The following is a 25628-nucleotide window of genomic DNA, read 5'->3' as shown; positions in this document are numbered from 1 at the left end:
TGTTCATCAGAGAAACTGGAAATTCCATTGCATGTGTGTGATAAGACCATTAAGCTGCCACAGCCCACTGTAAATCCCTCATATTGAACCTTGCCAAGAGGAACTAGACGGACAGGAGTCACCATGTACCCAAGGAGCCACAGAACCACAGCTGCTGGAGTTTTACAAACCTGAATAATATGGGACACCTGCCAGTGAATGGAAATTAACTTGAATAAAGGAAGTTTGGCTATCTGAGAAAGAGTACCAATGACAGCCTATAAATTCAAACACTTGCACTGGCTCTTGCTGGACTTTTCATGATTCAATGTAATATCTAACGACAGACACAACTGGTGTAAGCAGCTTCGAGCCTTGATGAAAAATGTTCTAGTGGAAGTCATGACGAGCCAATCTTCCAGGTACAGAAACACCTGGAATCCCTGCAGCCTGAGTCAGGCTGCTACTACATCCATGCATGTGATGAACATCCGGGGAGCCATGGTGAGACCAAAGGGCAGAGCTTGAAACTGGAAATGAGGAGGCCCCCAGCCAAAAGTGCAAAAATCTCCAGGACTGCCTTGCTATCATTATGTGATAGTAGCAAATAACTCACGGAGGGTAAAGAGCAGCAAATAACCAAGTCCAAAAACACCCGTAAAAACAATAATTCAACTGCAGCAGTATGGTAGTAAAAACAGATTTAATTCCACAACAAATCCTTTGGCACGAACAAAAGCACAATACACAGTGTAGTCTACGCTGCAGTTGAATTATTGTTTTTACGGGTGTTTTTGGACTTGGTTATTATGTGATAGTAGGCCTCCTTGAGATCAAGTGAACAAATCTAGTTATCCTTCCTCAGGAGAGGTAGGATGGACTGCACCATCATCACCCAAAACTTGGTCTGTTTGACAAACAGTTCAATTTTCAGTGATTCAAAAACTGGTGTGAGGTCCTTGTTCTTTTATACCAACAAGAATTTAGAACAGATGTTTCATTTGTATTCTAGTAGAAATTATGTTTTGTCTTTTTGAAAATCAATAAAATATTTGGAAAAAAAGAATTTAGAATAGAACACAGATCCATGCTGGTTTGGTGGTACTTCTTGAATGACATGCATGGCCAACAGTTTTTGGATTCTGACTGTTGCATCCCTTTTCTGATGGGGTGGGCATGTCCAAAAGAGATTTTTATGACTTCTTGGAGCAAATAAAAAGGGAATGTTATAGTCTCTGGACATGATTCTCAACATCCATGCATCTGAGGTCATGACTTCCCTAGGTTTTGGGTGAAGAACCAAGGGACCTCCCAAAGACTTCCACAGTCTGGCAGTCAAGCAACCTTTTAGGTATGTTGAAAAGGCCTCCAGGAGAAAGCTTTGCAAAAACCTTGGTTCTGAGGACCTCCTCTGCTGCATGGCTGGCATCAGTTATGGTTATGCCCTCTGCCAAGAGGGTAACAGTCCTTAGGAGTGACCCGGAAAGGCTGTTGCACTCTACAAAAAAGTACAGTTTTCTACCTACCATAAATGTAGATGTTCGAGTGTTCACACTGCTGCAGTCATTACACTTGGGTTATCCTGCCGTCAGGCGTTCCCGCAGTCGGCCAGAGTTCCAAAGTCTTGGTCCGGCGTCGGTTGCTGTCGCTTCATCCCTGACGTCAGTGCGCCAGGGGCATACAAGATGCATCCGATGCCATTTTCTTCAGTTTTTCTTGCCCCAGATGTCAGGTGCCCCCAAGTACGTAGGCAATACATATTGCTAATAAAAATATACATTAAAAAAATAAAAACAATACCTTCAGTTACAAGCAAATACACCACAAAGGTTGTATAGGATAGAAAGGCATAGATACGTCCGGCTAGTTCAGAGGGGATGGAGGGAGGGTAACCTGGACTGCAGCAGTGTGAACACTCGAACATCTACATTTATGGTAGATACAAAACTGTTCTATGTTCATCGTGTTACACTGCTGCACTCATTACACTTTGGTAGAATCCCAAAGCTAAGGTTGGGTGGCTGGTCTATAAAGAATTAGGATTGGCTATGAGGCCCTGCAGAACTGCAGTGGCAAATCCTGCTCTGGATTTATAGTAAAGAGGCAAGTGGTAATGCTTGGTAAAGGTGTGCACTGAACTCCAAGTTGCAGCCTCCAAAATTTCCTTGGTAGGTACTCCTCTGAGAAAGGCTGTTGAAGTGGCTGTTGCCCTGGTGGAATGTGGCCTAATGTTATTAGGGACTGATTTTCCATGCTGTATGTAGCAGTAACGAATACAGTGTCCTATCCATTTGGATATAGTCTGCTTTGAGATAGCCTTGCCCTGTGATCCTGCAGCATCTGCTACAAACAGTTGCTCAGTTTTCCTGAAAGCTTTTGTTTTGTCCAAGTAGAAGCGTAGCTGCCTGTGTATGTCCAAAGAGTGCAGAAGTTTCTCCCCTTTATTCTGGGGGTTTGGATAAAAAGTTGGCAAATGGATGGTTTGGTTAAGAGCCACAGTAGATACCACCTTTGGCATAAAGGTATGGTTTGTCCTTAAAGAAACCCTGTCCTGATGAAAAATTATAAAAGGTTCCACTGCCATTAATGCCTGTAGCTCTGACACTCTTCGTGCTGAAGTTACTGCCAGGAGCAGAGCTGTTTTCCATGATAAAAATTTTAGATCGGCTGTATTGGCTGGCTCAAAAGGTGGCAGGGTCAGTTTTTCCAAAACGAAATTGAGGTCCCAAGTTGGTGTTGGTGCTCTCCGGGCGGTCTTATGTTTTAGCCCCTCTGAGGTACTGCTTTAGCAAGGGATGAGAGAATAAAGGAGGATCCGTGTTGTAATGTGCTGAAATGGCAGAGGTGTGGATCTTAATTGATGAGAAGGATAGGCCTTTGTCCAGCATCTCAGTTAAGTATTGTAAAATCTGAGGAATGTTTGGGACAAGAGGGTCAAGGCTTTGAGCCTGGTTCCAGGCGCAGAATCTCTTCCATTTTTCTGAGTAAGCTTTCCTGGTGCTAGGCCTCCTGGCCTCCAAAATGACATCCATAACAGCTTTAGAGAGAGGTGTTCCCTGTTTGACTAATGAATCTGCCATGCAGCCAGGTTTAGGGTTTTGAGCTGACCGTGCAGGATCTGATTGTTTTGTTGAGTCAGAAGGTGTGGAATTTGAGGCAAAATCCATGGTGGGCCTTGAGCTAAGTTCTTTAAGATTGGGTACCAGTGCTGGCGTGGCCAGTCTGGAGCAATCAGGATCATCTGTGGTTTTTCTTGTCTGGCTTTTAGGAGTACCTTTGAGGGGAGAGGCAGTGGTGGGAAGGCATAAATTTGTAGGCTTTTCCAGCTGAACGAGAGAGCATCCACTTTCCATGCTTGTGTGTGATAAGTCCTTGTGCAGAATTTTTGTAGTTGGCAATTCAGTGGGGAGGCAAAAAGATCTATGTCTGGGCATCCCCATTTTTGCGTTACCATGCTGAAGATTTGTGGATTCAATTTCCATTCGTGAGGCTCCATGATATTTCTGCTTAGATCGTCTGCCAGAGTATTTTTCTTTCCTGGCAGGAATTGTGCTTGCAGATGAACTTGATACGTTAGAGCTGTGTTCCACAAGGTCATGGCTTGCCTGCATAGGGGATAAGAATGACTTCCCCCTTGCTTGTTTATGTACCACATTACTGTGGTGTTGTCTGTCTTTAATAATAATTGTCCTGGATGCAGAAGGTCCTTGAAAGCTGTTAGGGCATTTTGAACAGCCAACATCTCTTTTTGATTTATTTGAAGATGCATCTGGTCTGTGGTCCACTTGCCCTGAATGCATTTTCCTGCCATGTGTGCTCCCCAGGCGTAATCCGAAGCATCTGTTGTTAGAGTCTGCCCGGCTGTGGGTAGGGTAAAAGGCTGACCCTTGTTTAGGTGACATGCCTGTGCCCACCATCGAAACTCCTGTTGTAGGCAGGGAATCATTGGTATTACTGCTTCTAAACTGTGAGAGTGTTGAGTCCAAACACTTTTTAGGTACCATTGTAATCATATGCAGTCTGGCATATGGTATTAGTAATATTCAGGATGCCATGAATCCCAGGGCCTGCAGAATTTTTCTTGCAGGGAGATGGGACTTTTTTGCCAGTAATTGAAAATATTGAGTTAATTGAATTTGTTTGTCTGGCGTGAGATAAGCCATCTGGGCCGTTGTATTTAAGCTGGCACCCAGGAATATAATCTGTTGTGAGGGGCACTAGTTTTGACTTCTTTTCGTTTACTGTGTACCCTAGAGAAATTAGCAACCTTTTTACAAATGCCAGATGCTGTACAAGAATGTCCTTTGTCTCTGCTTGAATGAGGCAGTCGTCCAGGTATGGATATATTTGAATTCCTTTTTGTCTGCAAAATGCAATTACTGGTGCCAGGCACTTTGTAAAGACCCTGGGTGCAGTAGATAAGCCAAAGGGCAGTTCAGAGAATTGGTAGTGCATTGTACCAGCTTTGAATCGGAGGTATCTTCTGCAATTTTGTCTGATAGGGACATGCAGGTATGCCTCTTTGAGGTCCAGAGTAACAAGCCAAGCCTTCTTGCCCAGCATGGGTAGAAGCTGCTGTAATGTCAACATTTTGAATTTCGGAATATCCAGGTAAGTATTTAGATTTGAAAGGTCTAGTATGGGCCTCCAGGCCTTGTCCTTTCTGGGGACCAGGAAGAGTCTTGAGTAAAATCCTTGTCCTTGTTCCTGTTGTGGTACTTTTTGAATAGCTCTCATGTCCATGAGGGCTGAAATTTGTTTTTGTGCCTCTGCCCATTGATTCTGTGGCAGGTCTGGCATTCCTTTTAGCCTTGGTAAAGTATGAAAGTGGAACCTGTAACCTTGAGACACAATATTCAGAACCCATTTGTCTTGCGTGATTGTTTGACAGTTTTGAGAAAAAAGTGCTAGTTTTCCCCCTAAGGGTGCTGTCAAAAGGGAAGTGCTTGGCGTACGAAGGGAGAAGTCATTGGGACTGTTTCCTGTAAAGTTGAGACTTGTCCTCAACTCCTTTTGGGGTTGAGGTGCCCCACCGTCGTTGTCTGTTAGAGCCTTGGGGTTGAGATCTGCCTCTTGGGCGTCTGTATCTGCCTCTCTGTGGCCTGTCTGACACTGGAAAGGACCAATTCTTTGTAGGCCAATTTCTGCTAAATCGAGGTGGCTGTACCTGTAAGAAATCTTTGACTGTTTGCATAGATTTAGCTTTATCCTCCATTCTCTTTAACACCTGTTCTGCCTTAACACCAAACAAGGTATCATGCTGTAAAAGGGGCATTCAATAATTTTGCCTTAACATGATCAGGTAAACTCTGTTCTTTTAACCAAGCATGTCTTCGAATCACAGAACCTGTAACTGCGGCTCTACAAGAGGCCTCTAAAGAATCAAAACCACATTGCAGAGTATGTTTTCCCACCTGTTCAACTGCATGCAATAAATCCTGCATTTCTTTATAGTCAGGAGCTTCTGAGCTTGCAAGCATTTTCTCTTTTAACTGAGGCATTAAATATTGTTGGTACTTAAGCATGTGAAACTGGCAATTTAAAGCCCTTACTGCTAAAGTTGCAGAAGTGTAAACATTCTTCCCCCATCTATCCAAAGCTCTGGAATCTCTGTCAGAGGGTACTGGACTTTTTGCAATGGAAGCCTTAACCCCTTTTGGACCCTGGGAAATAGTTTCTGGATCAGCAGAAGGGTTTTTATAAAGAAACTTGTGAGAGTCAGGGACTCTATAATACCTATCTGGCTTGGCTGGTGCAGGGGGGAAAGAATCAGGAGATAAGCTGGATTCAGAGAACACATCATCCACAATATCTAGCACAGGCGGAATAGCCAGGGGCCTGTGCTGAGGCAATAAAAGGAAATCCCTGAGCCTTTTCTTGGATTCTGAATAATCCTGACTTTCCCAATGGAAATGCTCCCTCATGGTATGTAAAGTTTCCCCAAAAGAATAATCCTCATGAGGAGAGGCTGAAGGGATAGACTCTTCAGCATCAGAGTCCTTATAGCGGGGGTAGAGAGTATCCCTGGTCTGAAAAGAATCAGAGGAAATGGAAACCTGGTTAGAGGAATCATAGTCTGTATCCTGCCTAGGCCTTTTCTCAGGAGGGGGATGGGAACCCCTGATTAGAGTAATGAGGTCTTCGGCCATTTTAAGCATCTGTTTCTTAAGCATGGAGGACTGTCCAGGAGAATGCTCTACTTGCTTCTTTGTCTTTAATGGTACTTTTGTCTTGGCTGTTGCCTTAATGGTAAGTTGTGAAGGTCTGAAAACACCCTCAGAAGCCGATGCCTGCTCAGCGGCTCCGGACCCATCTGAGGGATTAGTTTCCGTAGGCCCAATACCTTGAGTTTCCAGAGGCCTAGTTGTCTCCACGTGGGAGTCGGAGGCGGCCTGTGGCTCTGAGGTAGCGGGTGTCAGGGGCTGCAAAAGCACCTCACTGAGAACCGGCGACTGGCCTAGAAGAGGTTCCGTCGTCGGTTTTGGACCTCGGATGCCTGTCTTTATCCTTGTCTTTGCGTTTTTTCGGAATTGCGGTCGTCGGTTGATCCGACGGCATAGTATTATTGAACCTTCGGCCAAAGTAGTGCAAAGCAAAATCAAAACGTCTTTTTATAGTGCGTTTGTTAAATCTAGCACAAAACCGACAACTAGTGAAGTTGTGATCAGGCCTAGGCATGGAATACATTAAGAGTGGAAGTCCTTATGAGGTATTTGCTTCCCACAAGAAATACAATTATTAACTTTTTTCTGACATCGGTCTGAGGCAAGAAAAAAGTTTCCCCAATGGGGTACTTAGCTTTATTGAAGACTTCGGATCTGAAATTCGACTTCGAAAATCTTAGGAGTTGGCCGACTGGCACTTGCGAACTGCTTCTGCTTCGGGCACCGCGTGGCAAAAAAGACTGAAGAAAATGGCGTCGGATGCATCTTATACACCCCTGGCGCACTGACGTCAGGGAAGAAGCGACAGCAACCGACGCCGGACCAAGACTTTGGAACTCTGGCCGACTGCGGGACTGCCTGACGGCAGGATAACCCAAGTGTAATGACTGCAGCAGTGTAACACGATGAACATCAGAGATGCATGCCCCCTTTCTGATTCCTGGAATATGCTCATTGAAGGGTGGCAAAGTGCACTCCAATGGCAGACAGTGTCTTTCCCTCCTGCTCTCACCTGTTTAACATCTCTTTGACCTATGAGCCAAAAAGGGAAGAACCGTTGAATAGAGCACTGACACAGTATATCTTACTGCAGTCTGCAAAAATCATCCACGTGTGTCCACGCACGGCAGTGCCAATGCCTGCTGTGTGAGATGTGCCATCAGATGCTTTGGACAGAAACCTGGTCGACAAGTTAGTTACACACTGCATAATTGGCAACTGAGCCTCCAGAGTCTTTTGAGTTTCTGGGGACTGCTGGGTTTTCACCACATTCATCCCTTCAGCCACAAAGTCCCACTGAAGTCTTGTCAAATGAAGCAGGTAGCTGAGCGCATGCAACATGAAGGTTGCTGAAGTGTATGCCCACTTTCTCAAAAGATTCAGAGCCTGACACTCCCTATTGGGTGTATGGACCAAAGAACATTCTTACGAGATATCCGTTTTCATGGCAGCTGTTACAACAGTCACGTCAACTGCTAGACATTTACTCCAGTCCAATCTGTCCTTAGCTTGGGCCAGAATCCTATCCAGTTTCCTGGGGATTGGTTCCACCACACTGGGTTTGCTCCAAGACCCAGGGTCAACAACAGAGCCCAAAGGAGGGGCTACCCAGGACACAGATGGGCCTGCACTAAAGGCCTCCAGAGAAACAGACTCCTCCAAGAAAGGGGCTTTTGCAGTCTATCCCCAATGCTGACTCAACGATTCCATAAGATTGTTGAAGGAGACGTCATTGAGTGTGGATCTGGGGAAGCCCCTCCCTTCATCAAGGCCAGTGCCCATGGTGAAGGATTCATTAGAGGAATCCACATACTTCTTAACACCTACTCTTGTGTCCCCTCTAACCAGAGAAACCAGAGGAGACCCAAAAGAAATGGATGTGGCATTGAAGGCAGAGACACCTGGGGACCAGAAAACATGGGCTGCCCTGAAGCAAGATGATATTCATCTATGGGGGAAGGGCTAGAATCTGGTGCTCTTACTGACCATCCTCTCTCCAAATGGGAGAAAATCCTCTCCACATCATCAAACTGGAGACTGAATTCGGACGACTGGATACAGCAGTTCTTGGATCTGAACTAGTATCTGGCATTGATCCAACTGGCTATGACACTGATCAGGGCTGAACTAAGTGCCGAAGCCCAAAGAGGCATGGATGAGTCTGAAACCTGGAGGGTCAAGTCAGACTCCAGAGCCACGGCCTCAAGGCACACTTGGCTCTGACAACACTGGAGTAAAGAATGCCAAGAAAGGAGTCTGTGCCTGAAGCAACGAAATCATCAAAACAGACATGGGAGATGGCAGTGCAGATTGACATGTGAACCCTGGAGCTGAAGGGATTGAGGGAGGAAAAGAAATGGTAGGAGACAAAACTGAGGAGGCTGGAAGAATCTGTAAGGTCTCCAAAAAGAAGCTCATCAGCTGTTCCAAGTCTAATGGCTTCATCTTCCCAACTGATCAGATGCCAATCACAGAAGTTTTGGAAGCCCTCCTTCCAGGGATAGGATCCATTGAATAAATCTAAACTGGAAAAGTTCAGATCAGGAGCAGAAAGGGTGAAGATTCCAGGAAAAACTCCGCCAGTCTAATTGCAAAAAGGAGTATGCAACCAACGCAAAACAGAAGAGCCCTTAGCTAAGAAAATGAATGCTGATGGCAGGAAACTTGGGCTTCTCCAACACCAGCAATTCAGGACATTGGGGCCGAACATTCAGGGTTTGGCCGGACATCGTCGGAGCCAGAGGCACCAAAGTCCAGTGAACCTTCATCTCTGGCTGATCTTCACTCAACAAAGCAGACTGCTTGCAGTTATCTCAGATCTTGGATCGGGACTCCAGGTCCTTGTCCCGGGATTGATCCCTTTCCCTCTTCTCTGGCCTTTTACAGGCAGAAGGGGAAGAAGACAAAGATGCTGCAGGCAGAGGGAGAATCCCATTAAACACCAGCTTGGCCTGATGTTCATTGAGAACTCTGGTCTCAAAGGTAGCACATGAAAAAAAATATTTCCAAGTGGGCAGAGCCTAAAGAACAGATGCATGGTCATGGGCATCTTGTGGGGGAAACTTGTGCATGGTCATGGGCATCTTGTGGGGGAAACTTGTGCAAGCAAATCAGACTTTTTTAAGCCTTTCTCTTTGTCTTTCTCCATCCTAGAAAAAGACAGCTAACAGCAATGCAACCACTGTAAGCACAAACACTATCTCTTAACATACAGCAAGATAACAAAGTAGCTACCTAACTACCTAATGCCCTACAACCACAGAAGAAATACTTACATGCTATTAAAGAATTCTCACATACTATAAAAACTATAGAAATATTAATCAGTGCTAGCTGGGGGCACCATAAATACATCCAAAAAGACACCCAGAAAACATGCACTAATTTCAGTCTCCTCCGCTTTGATAAATAACAGCTTAGAGTTCTTCTCTTTTACTGGATTGAAAGTAAAGCCAGCGAGAGAGAGAGAGAGAGAGAGAGGCTTCCCAGAGCTTGTCACAGTCAAAATGGACCAATAGTGCATATTGTTTTACAGAAAATAATGGTACTACATAGTGCTAAAGATGATGCTTTGTGATGTGGTAACTGTATATTGTGTGCGCGTGCATGTGCACATCCCATCGAGCAGCAGGCAAAGCTCTGCTTCTCAAGTGTCCTGCTTTAGCAGCATGTCTATGATTTTACCTCATTTTTTTGTAGTCCTTCAAAAATGTTTGATGTTTCTGGTAAATTAATGAGGATTACAGATTAGAGTCAGAGGGCACACATATAAACACTAACTTATTAGGACTTTACCACTTGTCTCACATTGCCTTTCAGTGCACCCTTAACAAAAGTGACTGAAACTTGACTAAAATAATTTTACATGCCCATATATGTACAGAGCATTTCCCAGCAGACAGACTAATAATTAACCTTCTAGTGCCGGTACACTTTTTCCACCTTTATTGTAATATTTCCAATAGCTGGGTCAAACTCTTGCAGCATTATGATGCTACATCAGCTTCCTCAGTATCCTTAGTGTCCCCAGATGTTGGTCGTTTAGAAGCTGGAGAGGCTGACATGGGTCCTGTAGACTTGGAGAATATAGACAAGATCTGGCTGTAACTGATGGTCAGCTTTAGGGAGCCAAGAAAAAATACTGCCTTCATTTTTAAATATGCAGATTTAAAAATTTCACAAGCAAGTGTAATATAACTGGTAGCTATACCTTAAACAGTCACTCTTTGTAAGCTGGATACCAATGGTTAACTCGCAAAGTTTAGATCACCTTTATATACTAATAAATAAATAAATCACAGGCCAGAGGAAACTAAAACTGAATAATGAAACTCTTTCCACAAAGCAAATAAAATTAAGCAATGAACTCTCTAAACATGAATATAAATAGTTGTTTACATTGACTAAAGCTATTTTGCTTTGGAACTACCCCTAGCTTAAGGTTTACGATACTGTATTCAATTTTAGCTTGTTACAGATACTGCCAATTTTGAACACCAATGCAAACTGTTCCTCTCACACCTAGCAACATGTACCAGCCACCACCACAATATGCTATCTTTTGATGCTTAACATATACTTTAAACTCAACACAATGCATTGCCATCTAACGTTTATGCAACTAATGCTTAAGGCACTCTTTAAATGTTATTAAACAAGTTGCCATAAGATTACACAGAAGCAAATAAAATGTATTCCGTGTAAATAAGAAATTAATAAAAAGCTTTATTTTTCTTTCTTCTTTACAGCAGCTGTAATCTTTACACACACACACCCTCCCACACACTTTTCTTTCACAAACAGATTTTTGTAAGACATTAGTTACCAATTCTATTAATGGGGTCTACTTTATTCCCCCAAAAGCCGGTCAAATACAATTCGCACGACACATAATGAGCAAAACACGAGTACGTTGAACGCACTAAACCGTAAAAGTGGAAATATCGAATTCGCATAGTTGGCCCGTCTGCGGAAGAGCTCCGTAAGGTAAGTGTGCGACAGTTACAGACCTTAGGGTTAGGGTGCAGGTTAGGTTAAAGTAAATGCATAGATAGGTAATGTATGTAAGGTTTAGTGTAGGGTTTTGTTAAGTGTATGTGTGTGGAATATTTAGTTTGTTTGGGTATAGCTCAGTAGGGTAAGTGTGTGGTAGTTATGGACCTTAGGGTTAGGGAGGGGTTAAGGATAGTGCATAGATAGTTGTGTATGTAGGAATTAGTGTAGGGTTAGAAGTAGGGTTTTGGTGCTTTACTTTAGGGTTATAAGTATGGTTTTGGTTAGTCTGTGTATGTGTTGTTTTTTACTGTATTTTGGTAGGTAGTATGTTGGAGGAGGTGGGGTTGGCCAACTACGAGAGATCGAGATTTCAAATTTTGCGGTTTAGTGCGTTCGACATATTCGCGTTTCGCTAGTTATGGTTTGCGCGAGTTGTATTCGACCGATTCGGCTTTCGCGGGAATAAAGTAGACCCCCATTAATGCCATCATTGCCAAACCCTTTCTTACCTTTTTACATGGGGTCAGAGTAGTGCGTCAGCGATCGCCATCTCCCTTGATTCAATGCCACTCTCCTACTTTAACAACCATGCTCAATTATTGCAGGTCTTCTCTCAAGTAATCAATCTCTTGGCAAGATGGACTCTTCTCCCCTTGCCTTCTTCTTGACGCTCCCACATCTACTTTGCCAAACTGTCTTCTGATTTCCTGCACATCTGTCCAAACCACTGTAATCTGTTCTCCTTGACTGTTTCTTCTGGGGCTAGTTTGGCTCCAGGTCTGCTGTCCTCATTTCTTTTGTCTGTCCCACAATAGACACATACTACTATACATAACAAAGCTCATTAATAATATTCCCCCTCTGGTCCCATCTGAAACTTGACTTCCTCCCAAGCAGGGTTAACCCAGTTAACAAAACATACATAAATAAATAATTTATCAGATGAGCAATAATCACTGCCTCAATAAAATCCAGACATGACTCATAGTTAAAAAAAAAAAAGCCCTTTGTGCAAACTACCGAGGGCAAAATCCATCTGTGAAGCCAAAAGTAGCTCTTTCATCTCAGGCTAGTCTCAGATTCTGCATTTCCAGCCTGGCTTAGAATTCAAACAATGGGGAAGGGGGGGTGACTGCAGTACAGATAAAGGTAATTCTGAGGGAGGGGGCACTCTGCCAATGTGTTCAAAGACCAGTTTTAACTTCCAAAGATTTCTGCTCATCTTCTTAAAAAAAGCAAGATTCTTACAGTATTTGTGTATTTATTTTACATGCTGCAAAATTTACTGGAAACAATCACAGTTTCCACAAAGCTTTCTTTACATTTTTTTTCCTTTAAAAATATAATTACATTTAACCCAGCTTAAAACAACTTTTCTGCATTTCTCATCCTCGTTGCATGTTTTAGTGAAAGGCAATGGCAAGTTTTATACAGTCTTTCTCACATGAAGAAACCCTCTAACTAGTCAGAGGAGCATCTGGCAGGAGGAAAGCTTCCTAGAGGCTTCAAAGACTTCCAGTATCTTAGACAGGAAAGTGCTGTGGAAGTAAAATATCTACATCAACAGCCACTCCCTGAGGTGGTAGTGGGGGGACTGGTCTCTTGGTTCATAATGGGAAGGTTTCCTATACTGCCAAGGACATGAGAGCCTAAAACCACATCATTATTAGCTATAAACAGCAACAATGACGACCTGTGGGTTTCCTCCTCGGAATTTTTTGCAAGTAGGCAACAATCACATTAATGGTGGGAAGGGGAATAGTGATTTTCTCTGCCACAGGAAGGACCACTGACCACCCCTTGCCTGGTTCATTTCTGGCATGTGGACCTTCTAGGGGTATGTAGGCATCAAAATCTCTTTCTATATTACTATGGCCTGCCTCAGAAAATGACTCGGAAGACGTTCAGACTCACAAAGTTCTAGAAGGGTTGCTCTGAAGCAGTCATCCACAAATGGACAGACAAGATGGTTTCTGCAATGGAGTGACTCCACCTGTACAACTAGACAACTAGTGTCACAACAGCAGACAACTGTCTGACACCTAAGAATGACGGGGATGCCCTACCGATCAGGGGGAAACAGAAGCAAAAATATGACTGCCCAAAAGTTGATCATTGTACAAGTCAAACATAATTTGAACAGTAAAACTACTCAAGTCCAGGAACATATGATAAGCAGGTCTATATCATATGAGTGAATTGCACAAATTGCAAACGCTCATAATATCGAACGTACCGGACCTCGAACTTCCTATTGTGCGGGGCTCTGCCCCCCCACAAAATATAAATTCCAACCCCGAGATTGCACTACAGTGAGGAAAGGTCAAATATCCCATTCTTCACTGTACCACAATCTTAGAAAAAGGACTTTGAGGTCCGGTACGTTTGATATTATGAGCATTCGCAATTTGTGCGATTCGCTCATATGATATAGACCCATGATAAGCACCCCAACTTGTTCATATGACCAACAGAGTATTTAAAAAAATAGTCAAAGTCATGAACTCCATTGATACAATCTACACTGTCAAAACAGAATGAGCTGAGGTGGTGGTCTTTGTGTACACTTGTCTAGTCCCTGGTATCTGCTTGATCAATTCACTAGGCAGTGATTTTGAAGTCCAGTACTAGCCAGGTGAAGACAGTGTCCCCAGCCCAACAGCAAGAACCACAAAGGCAAAACATGGCGGATTTTCTACTATGGCAGTAAGCTCTCAAGCAAATTATGAAAGAAAAAAAAATAATACTGGACTGCAGTTTGTCCTGGTGGAGCATGCTTTATATACAATATATATATGTTATATATAAAAAGACATAATGACTTTACTGGATGCTCAATACAAGTGGGGCTTCTTCTTCAAAACATGTTAATACCTAGTTCAAAAAGAACTGAAGTTTATAATCTAATAGGGTCAGGCTTAAAGAGCAGAAAAATCTATATATGTGGAGATTTATATATCAAATTCAAGCTACATCTTATTAACATCCTTACCATCCTAACATCCTTACAGCATGCTTCCAAATGCACCTTGCCTCCCAGAAGACTGTGGTTACCTCTGTCCAAGGATTTAATTGCTACTGAAAGACATTAATCAGTGGCAGGACCCTTGTAACTACATGGGAGACCCCTATCAAACTCAGAGAAAATCTTGTATATCGAAGTCTGTTTTACTTTTAAATCTGCACCTGTTCAAGCCTAGTTTGTAGGCTTAGAAGCACGCTGTAAAGACACCTCTGTCTTTCTCTTTTTCCCCCTTCATGCTCCTACCACTCTAGCTCTTTACCTCATACTACTTAATTTAATGTGACCCTGTTTTATTTTCTGAACCTGCTCCCATCCCTACAACACTCCTGTTACTGTCCCAGTTTATTTTCTTCATCTACCATTGTATTCAAGGCCACTAAAATTACAGGGTAAAAGTCCTAGAGCTAGCTTCTCTTTGTGCTCCCTTTTTGCCTCTCTGCTCACCTGGTGTCACTAGCTTCCCCACAGTATCTAGCCCTAGGTAACTCCATTTCCCCATTGCTTTTTAATTTGTCTACCTTTCTGCTTTTTCTTTCCCCAAGTACTCTACTTGCCTTCCTGACCTATTTCTCCCAAGTCCTATCTCTGTCACTTTTTATACCTCCCTTTTGACCATAACCTTTCCTAAAATATATCTGTGCCCTTCTGATCCCTCTACAATACCTGTGGACTTTCCCAGTGCTATTCTGCTCTTGTTTTCTCCTGTGTGGAGATAGGTTTTGCTGGATTCTGGGCTCTTTAGGGCTTCAAAGGTCCGGTGCAACCCGCTCCGTTCGTCCTCCGCTCCGGGCTCACTTTGCTCCCCTACGCTACAGCCATTCCCACCCACCCCCTCTTTCATTAGAGTTATACTTCCTTAACCCATCCCCATTTTTACATCATCAGCCTCCCTCCCATCACCTCACAAGACCACCCCTGTGTAAACCTTACTACACAATGCCACCACTTTATATATCCACCTAAATCCACCTCCACAGCCATCGAGCACCTACACCCTTCCACTAACAGCCAACAGCAATAGTTACTCTGAAATCTCTCCTCCTTTAATTATAACCCTAACCACCACTCTCACCCAAACCAAATATCTCTTCACCAAAAAAAAAAACAAACTCTGCCTCTCACAATACCCCAGGCCCCCCTCAAAAAATAATCATGCTAAAGCTGTAATTCATCATCTCCTCACTCTTACTGTATGCGGAGACATTCACCCAAACCTTGGTCCATACCACTGCCAATATTCTAACACTAATCCAAAGCAACCTTATTTAGACTTTATAACAATAAATATTCGTAGCATCTGCAATAAAATCACTGACTTTCACACCTGGCTACCTACCCACACACCAAATATTATCGCAGTAACTGAAACATGGCTAAAACCACATATTTCAAATACTGAAATACTCCCTGCAGGCTACAACATAATTCGCTCCAATTCGGAACCCTACTCAATATACTAAGTGATCACCTCCAAGCATATGCCTATAGGACACACTCTCAAATAGCCAAAACTCACTCCTACAAAACATCCAGTAACCTTGCCCACTTCGACTAGAATAAATTCTCAAGCATTTTAAAAAAAACTAAACTGGATTCCTCTAAACACACTTCCACTAGATGAAGCAGTTAATTAGTTTAATAATTTCTTCATAGATACACTCAACAGTCTAGCTCCCTTACGTGTCAAGCGAACAAAAGTAAATCACGCCACATGGCTAACAAAAGTAACCAAACAATGTATTCTCCAAAGAGACTAAGAGTGGAAAACTTGGCATAAAGATAGAACACAACAAAATGAAACCAGCTTCAAACAACTAAGAAATAGAGCCAAAAAACTAGTAATACAAGATAAAAAAAACTATTTCTCCTCTAGATTAACATGCCTACAAAATAATCCTAGGAAATTCTAGAAATCAGTCTCCAGCCTTCTTAACCCTGGCACTATTCAGAATCCATCTCCTGCACCAGATAAGACCCCTAAACAAATCTCCCACAACTTCAATACCCACTTCATTACCACCATTCAAAACGTTATCAAAGACTTCCCAACAAACCCTAGCCCACACTCCCAAAATACAGATAACCCCAAAAAAACTGGCAACTCACCTATTCTTCCTGACAATTCCAATACTCCCACAAATCATTCATTGTCTATCCAACCAATACCCACATCCCTTATATGTAAGCTACTTAAAAAACTAAAACCATGCTCTCTTTTTGCAGATAATCTTCCCCCAGAATACTTACAGCTAGCAGCAAATGCAATTTCATACCCAGTAAGTATTCTTATTACCTGCTCTATCACAGAAGGCTGTGTTCCACATCTATGGAAAAAATCTATCATCACTACCCTACATAAAGGTGGAAACTCTCATGACCTCTCTAACTATCGCTCCATTTCTATACTTTCTCCTTTATCCAAAATACTTGAAAAGTGTGTACACATACAATTACTCCAGTACCTTACTGACAACCTTCTGCCCCCACTCAACATGTTTTCGCCCACAACGCAGCACCACCACAGCCTTACTTTCCTTCACTGATACTGTCAACAAAGCCTTAGATGCAGCTCACCCTACATCAGTAATCCTACTTGATTTATCGAAGGCTGTTGACACAGTATCACATACTAAACTTTTGACCCAATTTACTAAGCTTGACAATGGCCCTACATCCCTCAACTGGTTTACATCATACCTTAAAAATAGACAACAATCTGTAAAGTGGCAAAATGCTCAATCCAATTACCTGTCAAACAACATAGGAGTCCCACAGGGTTCCATTCTGGGTCCATTACTTTTCAACATCTTTATCAATGTCCTCTACAAAGTCACATGACTAGGTACAATTATCCAGTATGCTGACGATTCAACTATAATCTCAACCTCAAACAACTTCTCCAACCTACTCTCAGCTACTCAAAATGCCTTTACAGATATTGAATCTTGGCTAAATAATTCTCAACTTCTACTAAATGCCAAAAAAAAAATTCTATTATTCTCATCAAACGCACCAGAGATAGACTTCAAAATTTATGCTAAAGACAGAACTGAAATCGAAATAGTAAAATCTGCTAAACTACTGGGCATTACAATTGATAATAAACTCACCTTTGAAACGCATATCCTCAACAAAATAAAGAAAACACACTTTAAACTTGGCAAACTCTATTGCCATAAGCTTTACATGGACAATGACACCAAAGCAAAGCTAGCAAGCACCTTACTAATCCCTATCTTACTCTATGGTAGCAACATCTTTACTAACCTTCACTCCTCTCTCAGCAACAAGCTCCAGTCCTGCTACTATAAACAGCAAAATTTGCCTTAGGAAAGCCAAACCGTTCACATCATTGCCAAGCAATAAATGAACTGAACTGGTTGATTTCCTTAATTAGCTTCGCTACACCCAACTAATGCTAGCCCACAACTAATTTATACACCAAATAACTGTCCAGCACTGTCACCAATACTTCTAAGTTATGTCCCTGCACGCACCCTTAGATCCTCCAGTAAATCACTTCTAAATGTAACCAAGCCAAATAAAACAGCTGGGCAATGCCTGTTCTCACATAGCATTGCTAAAAAGTGGAAATCCCTACCCTCCCAATTACCCAAATAGACTGCATAAAGAAATTCAAAGTAACATTAAAAACATATCTCCTTGACAACCATGAATGCCAATGTCAATAAATAAAACCACCATAAACCAGGGCTACTTAAATTTGAAGCCAGCTCCACAATCAAAAAAAAAAAGCCTACCCTGATAGTATTAGCTCTATCACTGCTATCTTTTACCACCAAGAGTTTTACTTCTTTGTCATGTGTCATGAGATACCAAAGGAAACACCTCAGTTTCCTTGTACTACAATACCAATGGCTACCTAAGGTTTTTAATTCACATTAATAAGTTGTACATTGTATATAAATGTTTTTAACTTCTTTCACTTCAAATTATATCTGTAAAACCTTAAATCTCTGCTTACTGTTGCTATTTATTTGTACAAAGTTTTTTACTTAACTTATTTTACTTTTACTGTTAATTGCGGAGCTTTTCTCCCTGGGCCTCCACTGAAAATGGGTCCCCAATCCAGTGGACTTTCCTGGTCAACAAATGTCAATAAATAAAATATAATAAATAAACATACAGCTGCAGAAATACTGTATTACAGATAAGTGAAGTTACTGCCCTTTTAAGATAAGACACTCTGTACAATTAACCACGTGAAAAGTTCTGGACAAACTGTGACAAAATATGCATATACACACATATACATACCCTGAGGTCAGACATCAGATTCTTGTCAAGTGTTTGCACCAGAAACTCTGAACTCACTTGCTGCATGGAACCCTGCAAAACATAAAAATATAAATATATACGTAAATAAATACACCTGGTCAATGAAACCTTTAAAACAAATGCACAGTTCTAGTATTAGGATGGAAAAATTCAACCTCAAAACAATAAGACATCCTGGAATACAAAGAAACATGTTTCACAACACAGAGCTTTACTACATAGGTAGCGTGGCAGTTTCCATAGAAGTACAAATAATTATTTTTATCAGTAGCTCTTACACAGCACTTCTGTGTGGTGTGGCTATTTTCAGAATAGATACCAGCCATGTAGTTCACCACTCAGCAGTATTTTTGTCCCATCCATCTTTTGACAGACCTAAATACAGGGATGATGGAAACATACCTACCGCTTTGCTAAATAACTACTGTACAGAATGTGACTAATTATATCTGTTCAACTTTATTTTTTACTTATCCAAATGAAGCTGTTGAAAATGAAATAGTCAACCAGCTCTGGTAGTCCTTTGGTCTTGCTCTTGCGAAGGAGGGAAGGAGATCTCTCTACTGCAGGAATCTCTACAGATGATCTTGTGATATTAAGTACTTGTATAGTAATATTGCCTTACTTTGAAAGGGCTTCTGCCAATGCAGTTGCTTTCAATACAAAGCTATAAGCAAACAATTAAGGTGGGACAAGAAAAAAGAAGCCCAGCCATAAGAATACTGGTCTCTGTAAGACTGCTCAGCCACAGGTCATCCTTCACAAAACATTCTAATAGCATGAGGCTGAGAACCACGTGGACACGAAGCTCTACAGTACAGGCATTTCACTATAAGGCTTAATTGCTTATCTAGTAGACTCACAATGTGTACACAGTATTTTCCAGCTGTGTACACTGACCTAGCAACTCTCAGCAGTAAAAGAACGCCACCAACCGCTGTCCGAACCTCAGCAAAAAACCACAAATGCCGCCTTCCTAAACAGTACCAACAATATGGCACAAAGCTGCCTTCAGCTTGGTACAAAAAGATCCAGTGACTCTGGTACCCAGGCGAATTGAAATGCTTCCAACTGCTGCCCAAAATCACAGAATGATGCAAAACATTGTCTCAACTTGTTTGTAAAAGATATCCACCAAATAATCCACAGTCGTGGTAAAAACAAGTCATTTATTAAAAACAAACCAGTGATAAGTTAAGCGCTTTCACTCACATAAAGTGAGCTTCATCAGAACAATCCAAACAACGAATGCATAGTGTTTAAGTAATTTCATTGGTGCCAAAACTCAAAGTGGCAACACTCTAGTTACAAAATATCTAACGGATCAGTTCAATATGAGCTTGAGTGAAAATTAATAAAATAATAAAATAACTACTAGCCTAACCTAACCTAATGTTATAGCAATGGTGATATATATATATAACATGCAGATTACTGCGCATCTATCCTAATAATCACTCTATATACCATTCTAACTAGTGAATGCAATAAAATAGCAATTACAATAGCGAATGCAATGAAATACATTGAAATAAAATAAAATTGAATGAAATAAAATAACATAACGGATGAGCGAAACTAATACAAACAAATTATCTTGCACACAGAAGTGGTTTAATAGATAAATGGTCATTCAGGCCTGGTGGTGTTACTGAGTCTGTTAATAGTTGCAACTTCTTTATATGCAAGCAAACTTCTAAAATCACCACCCCTAGGATCTATCTCTACATTTTCCAAAATAGAAAATTTAAATGTATGTTCTGGTCCTCGTTTTTCTACATGTCTATAAAGTGCATTGTTTATATCCTTTGTCCCTATACTGTAGAGGTGTGCATATATCCGCTTTTTAAATTGCCTCTCAGTTTTTCCTATGTAATATCCTGGACAAAGTATGCATTTAGCTAGATAAATGATGTACTTCCAATTGCAATTACCCTGTTTAAACCTAAGTCTTGTCTTGTTAATATTATTCAAGACAATACCTTCATCTTCATTAATAACATAGCATTGATTGCAACAACCACATTTTGAAGTATACTTAATGCTACGGGCTAACCCAAAGTCCCTTGAACCCCTTTCCAATAAACATTTGAGATTTCTCCCCATTTTGTAGAAACAATTTGGTATTGAGCCCAAGATGTCTATGGAGTCCTGGTCCACCATCAGAACATTCCAATATTCTGTTAATATATCTTTGATTTTGTTTGTGTGTGGTCCATATTCAATGACACAGGCCCTACTAAAACCTTCTGAAGTCTTCCTACTGTTCATAGTATTTACCACATCTGCACTATTCCTATTAAGACCTAACAATGGAACATATCTCTTTCCCCATTCATTTATGACATACTCATTTATCTCTCCCATCATGTTATAATCATAACCTCTTTCCTTAAACAACTATGTAATGTATCCTAGTTCACTAGCCACATCTGTAAACTCAGAAGTCATCCTCACAGCCCTTATACACTGTCCTTTATAAATATTATGCATCATTTTTTTGGGATGATTACTGGTGTATTCTAAATATGAGTTATTAAAAGTCTCTTTTCTATGTATTGTAGACTTAAAGCCTTCGTCTATACTAGTTACGAGGGTGTCCAAATAAGCAACACCATCGCTACTACTAATAAATGTAAATTTTAAGAACTCGCTGCTGTTATTCAAGAATTCCATAAACTCATTAAATGCAACTTGGTCTCCATCCCAAAGAATGTATATGTCATCTAAAAAACCTGAGTAGTATTTGATGTTTTTTTTACGTAATATACACTATAAAAAATGGTGTTCTCCTCCCAATCTAACATTACCAAATTTGCAAATATTACCACACCTTTGGTCTGTCTAAATAACTCACCTTCAAAATAGATGTAATTATGGGTCTAGAACTATGGACATTAGTTCCAGTACCAGACAGATTTTATTCCATTCAAGGTGACTATGTTTCCTAATGCTGTTGTTAAAACGCTTCCATTCCTTCATCTTTTGGAATGCATGAGAACAAGTCCACAACATCAATAGATGCAAATAAATACCCCTGTTGCCAAATGTCCACTGGATAGTTTTTTAGGAATTCCCAGGCGTTCTTAATCATGTGTTTTACTTCACCATATAAATGTTTAAGCATGGTATCTACTAATACGCCTAATGGAAAGGTTTTAGACTTACTACCTGCTATTATTGGCCTAAATGGTGGATTTCTAACATCTTTATGAATTTTTGGAATACCTACTATTGTGGCCATTTTAGGATGTTCAACTTTGAGAAAATTGTATGTCTCCTCAGTTATTCGTCTGTCCAATAAAAATTCTTCTATATGGAAATCTATTCGCCTATAAGCTATGTTAATTTCATTTAGGGAAACCGTTGCATAGTTCCCAGATGCATGAAGAATATCATGCATCTTCGAAATATATTCCAAACTGTCAAATATAACAACACCCCTTCCTTTATCGGGTTTCATAACCCTTAAGTTATTGTTAGTCATTAACTCTGAGTGTCAATTGTTCTTCTCGAGTAAGGTTACTACTTAACTTCTTCTTAATAAACTGATTTTGTGTCTGATAAATCTTCTGTGTTACCAATCTATCATATGTTTGAACATTAGAGTTCATGGGGGGAACAAATGTACTCTTTTTCTTAACAACTCCTGTCTTGTATGCAGGTTGGTCAATATTGTCCTTGAACAACAAGGCTAAATTCAATTTCCTAATGTAAAGTTTAAATTCCCTTAGGCAATCAACTAGTCTAAAGTTGGATGTAGGAATGTACTTCATTCCCTTCGATAATAACCTAAAGTGAGATTCGTCCAGTGGAGTATGTGTGTAATTATACATTTTAAATTGATTAAAGCAATATGTTACTCCATCAATCACAATATTTTGGTCATTTTTAGACTCTTCCAACCTGCCATTCCCTTCGTCCATTATCATTACCATTTCCTCCCTTTTTCCACTTCCTGGTGGTAAAAAGTCTTTTTTCTCCATTTTCCTCCCCTTTTCCAATCTGTTTCCCATTTTTCCACCCCTGGTGAAAATCCACTGTATCCTTGTTATTATTCTGAATATATTGCTCTCCATAGTCCTTCGTCCTATCATGAACATAATTCCCATTTCGGGGTTGGTTCATGTAAGACTGATGTATATTATTTGTATATGTTTTATTTGCATCCGGTCTATCTGGGAAGTGTACCCCTCCCCACTGATAGGCCTGGCCCTTCTTATACTGTTCAGTGTCGCTCTTCATTTTTTTGTTTTTCCTTTTATATGCTTTTTTGGTTTTTAAGTCAGCTGCTTCAAATTGTTTCGCATACAATTTTTCCCACTGTGTAAACATTAGATCTTTCAAAATAATACCATTTAACTGCTCTACTTCATTAATACATTTGCATAGTTTTTCATCGTTACATTTGATTAGCAATTTCATATATTGTATGCCAAAAGAATCGAAAAATGTATTAAATTTTTTTTGGGGGGGGGGGGGTGGCTGCAGAGACGGCGCATACGTGCATCTTCACTACACACCATAGAAACATACAGAGATGATGACAGAAGACAATCCGTGACACATCAAGCATCAAACACAATCTAATACATCACGAATTACAGGCTTCCAGCTTCCACTCACAATGAAAACCTCTACCGCTTGACAGAAGTGTCACACCTTCTTGAAGGGCTGCTGTACAGCCCACTACGTCTCTAACATCCTGCGGAAAATGAAAAAAATATACAGTTACCATAACAACAGAAGTGTAGGGCCAAGTCGATTTTCCTCTATCTGTAGGACTTTTCAGATTTTCAATTAAAATTCTCCAAGGCCACCTAACTTCTCCCTTTCTCCCACAATACTGTGCTTAGAAGGATCCCTCTTCATATATGTTAACCCACAGAAAGCAAAACACAAGACACACAAAAAAACAAAAATGGAGACCAAAACTCATTGAGGCAGTTTTCAAAGGAAGGAGGGTGGAGTCACAGAGGAAAGACGCAGCTGGTGCTTCAAATCCATTACGTTGTAAGTACAGAACTTTCATATGGGACAGCACAAGTCCATACTACTCCATGTCTAAGACTGTTTTCCAAATGTAAAGTTGTACTTGGAGTATGTTAAGTCCACAAAAAACAGCAAAATAAAACCAAGCAAAATTTATTAAAATATCATCAGTTCAGTAAGTACTTTTATTTCCTTATATGAGACTTCTTCAGACTGACTTCTTTCGGCTTTTTCCCCAGTTAGGGGTCGCCACAGCAGATCACCTGTCCGTTCATGATTGGCAGTGGAGTTTTATGGTGTTGAGTTGCCAGCCCGGTGCCCAACCTTCCACAGAAGGCACACACACGCACTCACACCTAGGGCCAATTTAGCATGTCCAATCCACCTACAGCATGTCTTTGGGATGTGGGAGGAAACCGGAGCACCCGGAGGAAACCCATGCAACTACAGGGAGGACATGCAGACTCCACACAGAAGGCAGCCCAGCCAAGAATTGAACCATTGAACCTCTTGCTGTGAGTTGACAACGCTAACCGCTGCACCACCGTGGCCGCCCCACTTCTTCAGACTGACTAAATATAATGTTAAAAACACATTTAAATACACAAAACACAAACAGTCACATGGAAAACACCCTTTTTCAGGCACATTAATGTTTTAACCCTTTCCTCTTCAGATAAACAACATCATCTTCCCTGTTGTTCAATCCTGGTGGATAGCAATCATTTAATTTTACCTGCCACAGATATTTACACCACCCCAATTCATCTTCAGCATTACACAGTATGTCAAACTCTTGTATTTGATCTAAAACCATAAACTGGTAGTCTACCTTATATTTACTAGTCTTATAGTGTTTATCAAGTGCATTTTTTCATCCCCCACCTGAATTGCATATTTGTGCTCATATACTTGGTTATACAACTCTCCAGTGGTACGGCCTACATAAAAAGACATGCAGGGCCTACAAGCTAGTAAGTATACCACAAATTTTGATTTGCAAGTAAAGCATCCCTTAATTTTATTACAATCATTAATACTATATTCTTCTATATCAGTAAACACACAATCACAAAAGTTATAGTTATAACATTTGAACATACCTGGCTTTGTGCATTTTGCTCTGGGCATATTTAACTTAGATTGAAAATAATTCTTAAAGGTCTTGCCCCTCTTTTATTCAAAGACCAGGTGCTCTCCAACAACCTTGTTTACTTCTGTACAACTTTTCAAAATTTTCCAATTGTTAGTTATTATATTTTTATAGCTTTCTCATCAACACTGTTATTTATTTGCATGGACACCCTGTGGTTGACCTCCTTGGATTTTACAGCCACACAATTTCATTGTTTTCTCAAATTATCCACTTCAGTGAATTTTTCTGTCACTACCCTGGTGGTTAATCTCTGCTTATAAATTTATTACATAAACTGATACTTTCATTCAAAAAATCTTTTACTGTCAGTCTGTTAGCTCTCATAAGTTGTCTCTTCACAATATTTTCTGTTTTTAGTGTGCATACTCTTATACAATCTAGATATGTATTGTTTTGAACTTCCTTCTTAAATATTTTCATTAGTAATTTTCCATTCTCCTTGAACACTGTTATATCTAAATAATTAATGTTATCCAAGCTGTATTCAGCTGTAAATCTCTAAAAAGAATTAATATTACTCAAGTAAGTTAGAAAATCAGTCAACATTTCTGTGCTCCCCCTCCAAATTAAAAACACAGCGTTTAAATAATATAATATTCTTTGCATACATACTTTCAAAAATGTTTGTCCTTTCCCATCCATGCATAACATTTTAGGTGAATCACTGCAAAGGTGGACTCAAAACATAGCACTTCCAGAAGGACATGAACTTCACATCGGACCTACAAAGTCTTGCAAGGAAAAGGGAGACTAAAGCGAAGTCTCATTCAAGAAGTATGAGAGGAGAGGCCTAGCAGACATCAATCCCAGGGATTAAGAGGCAATTCACATTACACGAACTGCTGAAGTGAGAGCAATGCGGTTATTAGGGGACTATATGGCATCCTTGGATGAACAGCAGTAATTACTGCAGGCGGTGCAGCGTTTAGCATAGTCACCTCACAACAAGAGGTTTCCAGTTCTATTCTAGGCTCGGGTGCCTTCTGTGCAGAGTCTGCATGTACTCCCTGTGTTCACA

The 25628-nt window shown here is 40.7% G+C and overlaps 1 protein-coding gene across 2 annotated transcripts in view; it reads right to left on the bottom strand.

Moving 5' to 3' along the window:
• Window positions 1-25628, bottom strand: part of INTS4 (integrator complex subunit 4) — a 1189969-nt gene that overhangs the window by 755585 nt on the left and 408756 nt on the right. For both annotated transcript variants that reach the window (XM_044073339.1, XM_044073340.1), the window contains exon 9: window positions 18442-18513. In XM_044073339.1, the coding sequence (XP_043929274.1) occupies window positions 18442-18513 (72 nt within the window). The remainder of the gene's footprint in view (window positions 1-18441; window positions 18514-25628) is intronic.

This window comes from Protopterus annectens, chromosome 5.part1 (assembly GCF_019279795.1).
Source record: "Protopterus annectens isolate FY-2018-M chromosome 5.part1, PAN1.0, whole genome shotgun sequence".
NCBI lineage: Eukaryota > Metazoa > Chordata > Ceratodontiformes > Protopteridae > Protopterus > Protopterus annectens.
The sequence above is the reverse complement of the archived record's forward strand: the minus strand, read 5'-3'. Positions and strand labels throughout refer to the sequence as shown.